The following is a 14,827-nucleotide window of genomic DNA, read 5'->3' as shown; positions in this document are numbered from 1 at the left end:
TGTGTTCGCCTGAATTCAATAATTATTTTCTCACCCATCTACACACAGAATCACCATTGGCAGCAATTACAGCTGTGAGTCTTTCTGGGTAAGTCTAAGAGCTTTGCACACCTGGATAGTTACGATATTTGCACAATATTCTTCTTAGAATTCTTCAAGCTGTGTCAAGTTTGTTGTTGATCATTGCCATAGATTGTCAAGCCGATTTAAGTCCAAACTGTAACTAGGCCACTCAAGAACATTCAATGTCGTCTTGGTAAATAACTCCAGTGTATATTTGTCCTTTTTAGGTTATTGTCCTGCTGAAAGGTGAATTTGTCTCTCAGTATCTGTTTGAAAGCAGACTGAACCAGGTTTTCCTCTAGGATGTTGCCTGTACTTAGCTCTATTGTTTATTTTTTCCTTAGAAAACTCCCTGGTCCTTGCCGATGGCAAGCATACCCATAACATGATGCAGCCATTACCATGCTTGAACATATGAAGAGTAGTACTCAGTGATGTGTTGTGTTGGACTTGCCCCAAACAGCCATTAAACAGTTTTAAAGTCCCCATTGGCCTCATGGTGAAATCCCTGAGCGGTTTCTTTCTTCTCCGGCAACTGAGTTAGGAAGGACACCTGTATCTTTGTAGTGACTGGGTGTATTCATACACCATCCAAAGTGTAATTAATAACTTCACCATGCTCAAAGGGATATTCAATGTCTGTTTTTTATTTGATTTTTTTTACACATTACCAATAAGCGCCCTTCTTTGCGAGGCATTGGAAAACCTCCCTGGTCTTTGTGGTTGAACCTGTGTTTGAAATTCACTGCTCGACTGAGGGACCTTACAGATAATTTTGTGTGTGGTACAGAGATAACGTAGTCATTCAAAAATCATGTTAGACACTATGATTGCACACAGAGTAAGTCCATGCAACTTATGTGACTTGTTAAGCAAAATGTGTACTTCTGAAACGATTTAGGATTGCCATAACAAAGAGGTTAAATACTTACCGACTCAAGACATTTCAGTTTAAATTTTTATAAAAATATATATACATTTCTAAATACATAATATAACTTTGACATTATGGGGCATTGTGTTAAGGCCAGGGACACAACATCGAAATGTTATCCATTTTAAGTTCAGGCTGTAACAACAAAATGTGGAAAAAGTCAAAGGGTGTGAATACTTTCTGAAGGAGCTGTATATTTACACAGCAGACAAAAAAAAAGAAGTCATATGTCGTCCGTCTCTGTCCGCTCTCGTGATGATATCCATCTGCTTAAAATAATCTCCTAAAGAACAACAGATTAGAGAGAAAGAGGTTAGAGAAATGACAGGTAGAGGAGAAAGAACAGAGAAAGGGTTAACAGAGAAAGGGTTAACAAAGAAAGGGTTAACAGAGAAAGGGTTAACAGAGAAAGGGTTAACAGAGAAAGGGTTAACAGAGAAAGGGTTAACAGAGAAAGGGTTAACAGAGAAAGGGTTAACAGAGAAAGGGTTAACAGAGAAAGGGTTAACAGAGAAAGGGTTAACATAGAAAGGGTTAACAGAAAGGTTTAGGCAGAAGTCGTACCTGAACTGTGACCATGCAGAGACAGTCTGGAGAGGAGAGATGTTCCTCTGTCAGGTGAGATGGGTAGATGACGTAGCACAGCATCAAGTCCTAGAATACAACACACAGACAGGAATCATCCACAATGTATTGATCACATATTTACTAATACTGCAGAAATCAGCACTAAAGCAGTATCCAAATCTATTGGATGTAGTGCTCAATGTTCCTTCAAATTATTTTCTGGGACTGAGCAAATTTCAGATCTGCTGAGCACAAACTTGAACGTTGTGAAAATTCTGTGCAACTTCCAGCGTGCGTTTACTGTAAACACCGAGGCTGTACCCACTTTAATTTACAGTTTTAACAGAGGCCAAATAGGCTACTGTGGCTATTGATCATAATGTAGGCCAACCAGAGTGGTCTACCATAAAAAACAATAGAGAAAATGCACCCCATAACATCTCCCATTGATCTCAAACAAGGGCATTCTCTCATGACCACCTATGCTGTAAACACAGTCCAGTTCAAAGTAAATGGCAGAGATCCATATATGGCAATGGTTTATTTGCATATAGGCCTACTGCAACTCTGATTGGTTATGCCGCACTGGTCTGTGTAGGGGCTGAGAAGTGCATGTCAATGAAATAGAATCCTATACCTATACGTTCTGCCTACACCAAGATCTCTTGCATAGTTTGTTTTGTTTCAGTGGTTAATATTGTGTTCATTCTATTACAATTGACAAAGTAAAAGACAACATTGATAGTGTTAACATGGAAAACTCTCGAAAAGTGGTCACCAACCTTTTGAGTCTAAGATCATGACTTAAATAACATAAGCCTATGCAACATTAACCTATCAATGAGGTTTGTGCAGTAGGCCCAATATATTAGCATTGCTTGAATTGCCCTGCCAATGCATGGTTGTTCAGGCCATTTAAAAAATAAAGGCCATAGGAGGGCAAAAAAACAAAGGGAACACTAAAATAACACATCCTAGATCTGAATGAAGTATTCTTATTAAATACTTTTTTCTTTACATAGTTGAATGTGCTGACAAATCACACAAATTATCAATGGAAATCAAATTTATCAACCCATGGAGGTCTGGATTTGGAGTCACACTCAAAATTAAAGGGGAAAACCACACTACAGGCTGATCAAACTTTGATGTAATGTCCTTAAAACAAGTCTAAATGAGGCTCAGTAGTGTGTGTGGCCTCCACCTGCCTGTATGACCTCCCTACAACGCCTGGGCATGCTCCTGATGAGGTGGCGGATGGTCTCCTGATTGATCTCCTCCCAGACCAGGACTAAAGCATCCGCCAACTCCTGGACAGTCTGTGGTGCAACGTGGCGTTGGTGGATGGAGCGAGACATTATGTCCCAGATGTGCTCAATTGGATTCAGGTCTGGGGAACGGGCGGGCCAGTCCATAGCATCAATGCCTTCCTCTTGCAGGAACTGCTGACACACTCCAGCCACATGAGGTCTAGCATTGTCTTGCAGTAGGAGGAACCCAGGGCCAACCACACCAGCATATGGTCTCACAAGGGGTCTGAGGATCTCATCTCGATACCTAATGGCAGTCAGGCTACCTCTGGCGAGCACATGGAGGGCTGTGCGGCCCCCCAAAGAAATGCCACCCCACACCATGACTGACCCACCGCTAAACCGGTCATGCTGGAGGATGTTGCAGGCAGCCGAACGTTCTCCACGGCGTCTCCAGACTGTCACGTCTATCACATGTGCTCAGTGTGAACCTACTTTCATCTGTGAAGAGCACAGGGCGCCAGTGGCGAATTTGCAAATCTTGGTGTTCTCTGGCAAATGCCAAACGTCCTGCACGGTGTTGGGCTGTAAGCTCAACCCCCACCTGTGGACGTCGGGCCCTCATACCACCCTCATGGAGTCTGACTGTTTCTGACCGTTTGAGCAGACACATGCACAATTGTGGCCTGCTGGGGGTCATTTTGCAGGGCTCTGGCAGTGCTCCTCCTGCTCCTCCTTGCACAAAGGCGGAGGTAGTGGTCCTGCTGCTGGGTTGTTGCCCTCCTACGGCCTCCTCCACGTCTCCTGGTAGCGCCTCCATGCTCTAGACACTACGCTGACAGACACCGCAAACCTTCTTGCCACATCTTGCATTGATGTGCCATCCTGGATGAGCTGCACTACCTGAGCCACTTGTGTGGGTTGTAGACTACGTCTCATGCTACCACTAGAGTGAAAGCACCGCCAGCATTCAAAACTGACCAAAACATCAGCCAGGAAGCATAGGAACTGAGAAGTGGTCTGTGGTCACCACCTGCAGAACCACTCCTTTATTGGGGGTGTCTTGCTAAATGCCTATAATTTCCACCTGTTGTCTATTCCATTTGCACAACAGCATGTGAAATGTATTGTCAATCATTGTTGCTTCTTAAGTGGACAGTTGGATTTCACAGAAGTGTGATTGACTTGGAGTTACAGTGTGTTGTTTAAGTGTTCCCTTTATTTTTTTGAGCAGTGTATATTTCAAAATTGGAGGTGAACATACCGGTAATAGATCAGTTTTTGTATTAATTGTGAGCTGAGTGAGCATACATGTAAATCATTTGCTTTTTATTTTACTGGGCTGATGGTACCTGCATCTCCCTCAGCGGAGGGAGAGAGCAGCAGATGAGGGTCCACCTCTCAACATTTCCTCCACAGACAAAAAAGGAAAGGCGAAACAAGACGCACTGCATTAATTCTGCCACTTGCAGAAATTCAAACACAAATGTTGTTACTCTTATGAACAGAGAAAGTGAAATATTCCTTGATACTGAATCCTACTACACCGTGTCTGACGCTCGTCGGATGTGGCAGGGCTTGCAAACTATTATGGACTACAAAGGTAAGCCCAGCCGCGAGCTGCCCAGTGACACGAGCAGATGTGTTGCTACCTAGAGAGGTGTTTAGTCCCAGGAGCCTTAGCTTAGTGATTAGTATTGAGTATTGAGGGTACTATGGTGTTGAACGCTGAGCTGTAGTCAATGAATAGCATTCTCACATAATTATGGTGGGACAGGGCAGTGTGGAGTGCAATAGAGATTGCATCATCTGTGGATCTGTTCAAATCAAATTAAAATCAAATTTATTTGTCACATACACATGGTTAGCAGATGTTAGTGCGAGTGTAGCGAAATGCTTGTGATTCTAGTTCCGACAATGCAGTAATAACCAACAAGTAATCTAGCTAACAATTCCAAAACTACTACCTTATAGACAAGTGTAAGGGGATAAAGAATATGTACATAAGATATATGAATGAGTCATGGTACAGAGCGGCATAGGCAAGATACAGTAGATGGTATTGAGTGCAGTATATACATATGAGATGAGTATGTAAACAAAGTGGCATAGTTAAAGTGGCTAGTGATACATAAGGATGCAGTAGATGATATAGAGTACAGTATATACGTATACATATGAGATGAATAATGTCGGGTATGTAAACATTATGTTAGGTAGCATTGTTTAAAGTGGCTAGTGATATATTTGACATAATTTCCCATCAATTCCCATTATTAAAGTGGCTGGAGTTGAGTCAGTAGTTTGCCCCCCGGTGATGCGTTGTGCAGACCTCACTACCCTCTGGAGAGCCTTACGGTTGTGGGCGGAGCAGTTGCCGTACCAGGCGGTGATACAGCCCGACAGGATGCTCTCGATTGTGCATCTGTAGAAGTTTGTGAGTGCTTTTGGTGAGAAGCCGAATTTCTTTCGCCTCCTGAGGTTGAAGAGGCGCTGCTGAGCCTTCTTCACGATGCTGTCTGTGTGGACCAATTCAGTTTGTCTGTGATGTGTACGCCGATGTGGATAGGGGGGGTGCTCCCTCTGCTGTTTCTTGAAGTCCACAATCATCTCCTTAGTTTTGTTGACGTTGAGTGTGAGGTTATTTTCCTGACACCACACTCCGAGGGCCCTCACCTCCTCCCTGTAGGCCGTCTCGTCGTTGTTGGTAATCAAGCCTACCACTGTTGTGTCGTCCGCAAACTGGTAGTGGGGTGGGTCTAGGGTTTCTGGGATAATGGTGATGATGTGAGCCATTACCAATCTTTCAAAGCACTTCATGGCTACGGACGTGAGTGCTACGGGTCTGTAGTCATTTAAGCAGGTTTCCTTTGTGTTCTTGGGCACAGGGACTATGGTGGTCTGCATGAAACATGTTGTCATTACAGACTCATTCAGGGACATGTTGAAAATGTCAGTGAAGACACCTGTCAGTTGGTCAGCATATGTCTGGAGCACACGTCCTGGTAATCTGTCTGTGTTGTGTGTGTTGATCTGTTTAAAGGTCTTACTCATGTCGGCTATGGAGAGCGTGATCACAGTCGTCCGGAACAGCTGATGCTCTCATGCATGCCTCAGTTATGCTTGCCTCGTAGTGAGCATAGAAGTGATTTAGCTCGTCTGGTAGCTGTGCTTCCCTTTCCCTTTGTGCTTCCCTTAGTCTATTCTATAGTTTGCAAGCCCTGCCACATAAGACTAGCGTCGGAGCCGGCGTAGTATGATTCAATCTTAGGCCTGTATTGACTCTTTGCCTGTTTGATGGTTTGTCGGAGAGCATAGCAGCATTACTTGTAAGCTTCCGGGTTAGAGTCCCGCACCTTGAAAGCGGCAGCTCTACCCTTTAGCTCAGTGCGAATGTTGCCTGTAATCCATGGCTTCTGGTTGGGGTATGTACGTACAGTCACTGTGGGGACGACGTCCTCGACGCACTTATTGATAAAGCCAGTGACCGATGTGGTGTACTCCTCAATGTCATCGGAAGAATCCCGGAACATGTTCCAGTCTGTGATAGCAAAGCAGTCCTGTACTTTAGCATCTGCTTCATCTGACCACTTTTTTTTATAGATCGAGTCACTGGTGCTTCCTGCTTTAATTTTTGCTTGTAAGCAGGAATCAGGAGGATAGAGTTGTGGTCGGGTTTACCAAATGGAGGGCAAGGGAGAGCTTTGTATGCGTCTCTGTGTGTGGAGTACAGCTGATCTAGAACGTTTTTCCCTCTGGTTGCACATTTAACATGTTGATAGAAATTTGGTAGAACTGATTTAGGTTTCCCTGCATTAAAGTCTCTGGCCACTAGGAGCGCCGCCTCTGGGTGAGTGGTTTCCTGTTTGCTTATTTCCTTATTCAGCTGACTGAGTGTGGTCTTAGTGCCAGCATCTGTCTGTGGTGGTAAATAAACAGCCATGGAAAGTTTAGCTGAAAACTCTCTAGGCATGTAATGTGGCCTGCAATTTATCACAATATACTCTACTTCAGGTGAGCAAAATCTAGAGACTTCCTTAGATTTCCCGCACCAGCTGTTGTTTATAAATATGCACAGACCACCCCCCCCCCCCTCGTCTTACCGGAGTGTGCTGTTCTATCTTGCCGGTTTATACTTGTGTACTATTGTTTGTACAGATGAACGTGGTACCTTCAGGCGTTTGGAAATCACTCCAAGGATGAACCAGACTTGTGGAGGTCTACAATGTTTTTTCTGAGGTCTTGGCTGATTTAATTTGAGGCACTGAAGGTAGGCCTTGAAATACATCCACAGGTACACCTCCAATTGACTCAAATGTTGTCAATTAGCCTATCAGAAGCTTCTAAAGCCATGACAGCAGTCAACTTAGTGTATGTACACTTCCGACTTCCAACTATACATGTCAATCTCTCATGGCTCAAAGTAGAGGGGGAGATTGACTTCATAACTACTTGTTTCTGTGAAAATAATTGACATGCTGCATGCACCGAGCTGTCTGTTTAAATGACTAGCACACAGCTCAAACACCCATGCATACCCCACAAGACATGCCACCAGAGGTCTGTTTAAACTACTAACACACAGCTCCAGAACAGACTATGGGACGCGCACAGGACTACATGGAACTCTATTCCACATAAAGTAACTGATGCAAGATTTAAAAAACATAAGTAAGGATAAGAGACGCACTCTACACACGTACACATGGATGTTGTATTGTAGATATGTGATAGTGGCTTGTAGTAGTGGCATGAAGGAACACAATGTGTGGTGAAAAGTATTATGTAATGTGATATTTAAACTGTATACAACTGCCTTAAATGTTGCTGGACCTCAGGAAGAGTAGCTGCTGCCTTGGCAGGAACTAATGGGGATCCATAATAAACCCCAGGAAGAGTAGCTGCTGCCTTGGCAGGAACTAATTGGGATCCTTAATAAACCACAGGAAGAGTAGCTGCTGCCTTGGCAGGAACTAATTGGGATCCTTAATAAACCACAGGAAGAGTAGCTGCTGCCTTGGCAGGAACTAATTGGGATCCTTAATAAAAACAAATAGATACAGTGTACAAAACATTAAGAACACCTTAATGCTTAGGTTAGGGTTCCATGACATTGACTGACCAGGTGAATCCAGGTGAAAGCTATGTTCCCCTATTGATGTCACTGAATCCACTGCAATCAGTGTAGATGAAGGAGAGGAGACAGGTTAAATAAGGATTTTTAAGCCTTGAGACATGGACTGTGTATGTGTGCCCTTCAGAGGGTGAACGAGCAAAACAAAATATTTAAGTGCCTTATAATGGGGTATGGTAGTAGGCGCCAGGTGCACCGGTTTGTGTCAAGAACTGCAACCCTGCTGAGTTTTTCACACTGTGGTAATCAAGAATGGCCCAAGTTTCCTGTGGTAATCAAGAATGGCCCACCTCCCAAAGGACATCTAGCCAACTTGACAACTGTGGAAAGCATTGGAGGCAACATGGGCCAGCAACCCTGTGGAACGCTTGACATCTTGTAGAGTCCATGCACTGACGAATTGAGGCTGTTCTGAAGGCAAAAGGGGGGGTGCAACTCAATATTATAAAAGCTTTCTTAATGTTTAATACACTCAGCATCTTACTATACCACATACACTAACGATACTAAACTCAGCAAAAAAAAAAAATGTCCCTTTTTCAGGACCCTGTCTTTCATTATTCGTAAAAATCCAAATATCTTCACAGATATTCATTGTAAAGGGTTTAAACACTGTTTCCCCATGCTTGTTCAATGAACCATAAACAATTAATGAACATGCACCTGTGGAACGGTTATTAAGACACTAACACCTTACAGACGGTAGGCAATTAAGGTCACAGTTAGGAAAACTTCTACGGACTGAAAAACACCAAAGGATCCCTGCTCATCTGCGTGAACATGCCTTAGGCATGCTGCAAGGAGGCAGCGACGGTGGATTTTTGTGTCCATACTGCAGATGTGGCCAGGGAAATAAATTCACAAAGTCACAAAGTGCTGTACAGAAACCCAGCCTCAAACCCCAAACAGGAAGCAATGCAGGTGTAGAAGCACAGTGGCTAGGAAAAACTCCCTATAAAGGCCAGAACCTAGGAAGAAACCTAGAGAGGAACCAGGCTATGAGGGGTGGCCAATCCTCTTCTGTCTGTGCCGGGTGGAGATCATAACAGTAATAAATAAATATAAATAAATAAATATATGCCATTTAGCAGACGCTTTTATCCAAAGCGACTTACAGTCATGTGTGCATACATTCTACGTATGGGTGGTCCCGGGGATCGAACCCACTACCCTGGCGTTACAAGCGCCATGCTCTACCAACTGAGCTACAGTACATGGCCAATATGTTCAAACATTCATAGATGACCAGCAGGGTCAAATAATAATAATCACAGTGGTTTTCGAGGGTGCAACAGGTCAGCACCTCAGGAGGTAACATCCTACACACTCCATATACTCTATATACTATAATATATACACACTACACACAGCATATACTAACTACTACATAGACTATATACTACACATTACATATACATACCATATACACTACATATACTAACTACTACATAGACTACATAGTCCATATACTTAACATAATATACGTATACTACACACTGCATATACTAACTATAATACAACTCAATATTAGAAAGGTTTTCTGAATGTTTTGTCCACTTGGTGTATTTCTACATCTTATTTATATGCACAACAATGTCATCGGTATCTGTCAGGTGAAATGGGTAGATGAGGTAGCACAGTATCAACTCCTGGAATACAATACGGTTGATTTATAGTTACTTAGTTATGAGAATGTATATGTTATTGTGGAGAACATATTTTTGCATTAAGGGATACCGCCATGAATATGCCCCAAGGCTAGGTAGGGGTGTATACAAATAATGAAATTAGAAATAACATTGTAATTCTATGGTGGACTGGACCCAGGTAGTAAGGTGAAGGTGTGTTACCTTGGAAACGTTGCCGGTAATCCTGCTGAGAGCAGCCAGAGACCTCCAGCTGAACGGACGGAGAGCCCCTCCCCTACCCGGCTGGTCTACCTTTTCCACCACCACAGAGTAACTGAGGGAGTGGGATGGAGATACATATTTCACATAAACACTATTTAAACAAATAGTGGATCTCAATGGAAATGTTAACGTACTGTAATTCATACAAACCTTGCATGGTAGAAAGGTGGTCCTTTTCGGTAAAGCACTGCATGGAAGAGAAAATACAGTACAAGGCAATAAGACTAAGAATTATAAGACTAAGAATTATCATAGCATCAAGAATCAACACATCTGAGTGTCTAGTGTTTTATGGTTGGAGGATCACAGTCAACCCATTAAACTAACAGGGAAACAAGGTCTTTACTGCAAACATTCTCAGTCAACCCATTAAACTAACAGGGAAACAAGGTCTTTACCGCAAACATTCTCAGTCAACCCATTAAACTAACAGGGAAACAAGGTCTTTACTGCAAACATTCTCAGTCAACCCATTAAACTAACAGGGAAACAAGGTCTTTACTGCAAACATTCTCAGTCAACCCATTAAACTAACAGGGAAACTGTACCGCATTCACAGTCATCCCATAAAAAAGAGAGATCATGATGAGCCACTTAATTTTTCAGCATGTTTTTACAAAAAGATAGATTTAGAGTTGGATAAACTTGGATAAAATGTAATTTTATTTGTCACATACACATGTTGAGCAGATGTTATTTCAGGTGTAGCGAAATGCATGTAGGACATATACAGGATTCTTATTGCCAAGGACTATACAGCAAATGCTCTGGCAAACCAACAACCAGCAAAAGAAACAGAAACCTGAAAATACCATCCAACCTGGAACTGAGTGAGTAATGTTTAGTCTGAAGCTACTTTTAAAGCCAAGAAGAAAAAGACATCACAATGATCTATTTTATGGACTGGATACCAAATTAAGGCTACCAAGCTTACTAGGACAGAACAGATTCAGATACAACTTCAATTAGCACGGTGGTGTGAAGTGAGAGGTGTCAAAGTCCTTGAGCCCAACAATTGCAGGAGAGTTGCAGGAAGCTCCATGGCTTCCCCCTCTGCAGAGGTCATCACAATATAGTACCCCTTGGATGAGGCACAGACACACTTTTTTTTAAAAATATATATATTTTTTTAGAGCTGGATTCTCTGGTTTGAAGAAACCAAGATTGAACTCTTGGTGAATGCCAAGTGTCACGTCTAGAGGAAAGCTGGCACCATCCCTACGGTGAAGCATGATGGTGGCAGCATCATGCTGTGAGGGGAACGGCACCTCAGTACCTCCAGGCTCTGATCAGGCCCTACACCCAAACAAGGGCACTGCGTTCATCCACCTCTGGCCTGCTCGCCTCCCTACCACTGAGGAAGTACAGCTCCCGCTCAGCCCAGTCAAAACTGTTCGCTGCTCTGGCCCCCCAATGGTGGAACAAACTCCCTCACGACGCCAGGACAGCGGAGTCAATCACCACCTTCCGGAGACACCTGAAACCCCACCTCTTTAAGGAATACCTAGGATAGGATAAGTAATCCCTCTCACCCCCCCCCTTTAAGATTTAGATGCACTATTGTAAAGTGACTGTTCCACTGGATGTCATAAGGTGAATGCACCAATTTGTAAGTCGCTCTGGATAAGAGCGTTTGCTAAATGACTTAAATGTAAATGTAATGCTGTGGTGATATATTCAGTGGCAGGGAATGGGAGAATAATCAGGATCGAGGGAAAGATGAATGGAGCAAATTACAGAGAGAGCCTTGATGAAAACCTGCTCCAGAGTGCTCAGGACCTCAGACTGGGGCAAAGATGGTAACATTCTCTGTTTCATGGGAACATGGCTCACTAGGGATACGTCATCAGAGTCGGTACAGCCACCTGGTTTCTTCATGCATCGCGCTGACAGAAACATGGCTCACTAGGGATACGTCATCAGAGTCAGTACAGCCACCTGGTTTCAACATGGCTCACTAGGGATACGTCATCAGAGTCGGTACAGCCACCTGGTTTCAACATGGCTCACTAGGGATACGTCATCAGAGTCGGTACAGCCACCTGTTTTTTTCACGCATCGCACCGACAGAAACAAACATCTCTCTGGAAATAAGAATGGCGGGGGTGTATGCCTTATGATTAACGAGTCGTGGTGTGATCATAACAACATACAGGAACTCAAGTCCTTTTGTTCACCTGACCTAGAATTCCTTACATTCAAATGCAGACCGCATTATCTACCAAGAGAATTCTCTTCGATTATAATCATATTAGTGTACATCCTCCCAAAGCAGACACCTCGACGGCCCTGAAAGAACTTCATTGGACTCTTATGTAAACTGGATACCACATCCTGAGGCTGCATTTATTATAGCTGGGGATTTTAACAAGACTAATCTGAAAACAAGGCTCCCTAAATTTTATTAGCATATCGAATGTGCGACCCGGGCTGGAAAAATTCTGGATCATTGCTACTCTAACTTCCCCGACGCATACAAAGCCCTCCCTCGCCCTCCTTTCGGCAAATCTGACCACGACTCCATTTTGTTGCTCCCAGCCTATAGACAGAAACTAAAACAGGAAACACCCGTGTTCAGGTCTGTTCAAAGCCGACCAATCTGACTCCATGTTTCAAGATTGCTTCAATCACGTGGACTGGGGTATGTTCCGGATAGCATCGGACAACAACATTGATGTATACGCTGACTCGGTGAACGAGTTTATTAGCAAATGCATCAGTGATGTTGTACCCACGGCGACAATTAAAACCTTCCCCAACTAGCATGACTGTATGAGATAATGACGGGTGGAAGACAGGGTGATGCGGCAGGTGACGCTTCTCATACGAATGCTGTTATTTTATCTAAAACATCAGGCGTACGCCGACCCCAGCTAAGTAACTCATGCAAAGAGTTAAAGCACAATTATGTGTTTTATCTCCAGTACTTTGTCATGATTGTCAGTTCTCAGTGTGTCCTTGCTGGGATGACACAAATCTACTGCAGGAGAATATCAACAAAAAACACATTGGTTCACCGTTCCACGGGAGCGGACAGTACACAGCATACCATAATGTTCTGAATAATGGCCAAGTCTACCTCGCTCCCTATTCCACTGAACCGCTTAGATGTAACAAACGCAAGTCCAACATTTATCGGAAACTGTTAAACTACCTGTTCACTACCCTCCTGATCTCCAGGGATGTGCAACTCAATCCTGGGCCTAACATCACTGAGCCAGCCTCAACCCTGGGCCTATCATCACCGAGCCAGCCTCAACCCTGGGTCTAACATCACCGAGCCAGCGATACTCACCGGAGTGGAAAGCAGTGGATGGCCTATCATCACCGAGCCAGCCTCAACCCTGGGCCTAACATCACCGAGCCAGCCTCAACCCTGGGCCTAACATCACCGAGCCAGCCTCAACCCTGGGTCTAACATCACCGAGCCAGCAATACTCACCGGAGTGGAAAGCAGTGGATGGCCTCGTCCACTGATCGTCGCCACTGTGGAAGTGGGTGAGTGCTATGGTCCCATGGTTTCTCTCGACTCACCCGACTCCAGGATAGATTTTGACTCTTCAAACATACCCAAGTCGCTAAATGCGATCCCTGACTCTGCTTCTGGTACGCAAGCTGTTGTAATTAGTTCCCCGCATCCAGTGTAGGTGGGAGGGATTGTTAATTGTGCTACCGAACTGCCCCTAATCAAAACGAAACAAAATAGCCTAAACCCAGCCGTCAGAAAACACAGAAAATTCAACATCTACTCACAGACTCCAACCTTGACTTTCTCTGCCTCTCAGAGACATGGCTCCATAAACACTCTACATATGCTGCTGTGATTGTGCCTGGCTACAATGTTTTCAGGAGAGACAGGATTGAAGGAAGAGGAGGGGGTGTGATGATTTACATTAAAGAACATATCTGATGTAAACAAATTGAGTGGTCATGTGATAATGAACTAGAATGTATCGGCCTGAACGTTACACTGTCTCCCCAAATGTCTTTTACCCTCATTGGAATGTATAGGCCACCTTCCACCAAAAGTGTGTTTTTTGATCAGTTTAATAACATGCTTAGGGAATGTGATTTTGGGAAAGAGGTCATCTTATGCGAGATTTCAACATGAATTATGAAGACAAGTCTTGTAGGAAAAACCTCAAATGGATCTCTAATACCTTTGACCTTACACAGCTAGTTAAAGGGCCAACCAGGGTGACTTGTTGCTCTAAAACACAGATTGATTTAGTGTTCAGTAATAAACCAGAGAGAGTGACGGAAATCATTCAATATGGTTACTGGGCTATCTGATCATAATCTGACACTTATAGCCAGAAAGCTTTCTAAGAGCAGGTTTAACCTCTCTGTTAGAAAGCCGGATCAACTAAGAATACCTAAGAGTGAATTAAACTATTTTGAAAACGCAATTAAGGGAATAAACTGGAATGATCTCTTGTCCTATACAGACGTGGAAGTTGATAGTCAGGTTTTTCTATCCACAATCCAGACTACAATAAATGGTTTCCTAAAGAAAATCAAATCCAAACCTGGCCAAAAGAGCACTCTTCCTTAGCTAAATGGAAAAATCTGGAAATTGATGAAAGAACGAGATTATGCTCTAAAAATATCCCTACGATCCAAATTAGAGCATGACAGATGTAGGTTTACCATATTGAGAAATAAGGTGATGAAAGAAATCAAACAGGCCAAGGCAAACTTTTTTATTAACATAATTGGTGAAGCAAAGGGAAATTCTAAACTGATCTGGGAGAATCTAAAAACGTTAACAGGGAAAGACCATAGTAACACTGCAAAAAGACTAGAAATCATGGTGAATAACAATCTAACACAGGATGCAGTCGAAATAGCAATAGCCTTCAATTCCTACTTTATTGACTCTGTCAGTGTACTGACATAGAACCCCTCCACTGGTTTATTGGGCTCAGACTCCACCTTTCTTAAAAACTACAAAGAGTCAGTCATTGGC

General features: G+C 43.3%; 1 protein-coding gene across 2 annotated transcripts in view; it reads right to left on the bottom strand.

The window, feature by feature from the left end:
- Nucleotides 1–762: 762 nt before the first annotated feature.
- tsen2 (TSEN2 tRNA splicing endonuclease subunit) overlaps nt 763–14,827 on the bottom strand; it is a 41,538-nt gene continuing 27,473 nt past the window's right edge. For both annotated transcript variants that reach the window (XM_046338131.1, XM_046338132.1), the window contains exons 8-11: nt 10,009–10,045; nt 9,799–9,910; nt 1,562–1,651; nt 763–1,280 (exon numbers count right to left, since the gene is read on the bottom strand). In XM_046338131.1, the coding sequence (XP_046194087.1) occupies nt 1,221–1,280; nt 1,562–1,651; nt 9,799–9,910; nt 10,009–10,045 (299 nt within the window). In that variant the 3' untranslated portion in view covers nt 763–1,220. The remainder of the gene's footprint in view (nt 1,281–1,561; nt 1,652–9,798; nt 9,911–10,008; nt 10,046–14,827) is intronic.

Source organism: Oncorhynchus gorbuscha, linkage group LG03 (assembly GCF_021184085.1).
Source record: "Oncorhynchus gorbuscha isolate QuinsamMale2020 ecotype Even-year linkage group LG03, OgorEven_v1.0, whole genome shotgun sequence".
Classification (NCBI taxonomy): Eukaryota; Metazoa; Chordata; class Actinopteri; order Salmoniformes; family Salmonidae; genus Oncorhynchus; species Oncorhynchus gorbuscha.
This window is presented reverse-complemented; position numbering and strand designations above follow the sequence as displayed.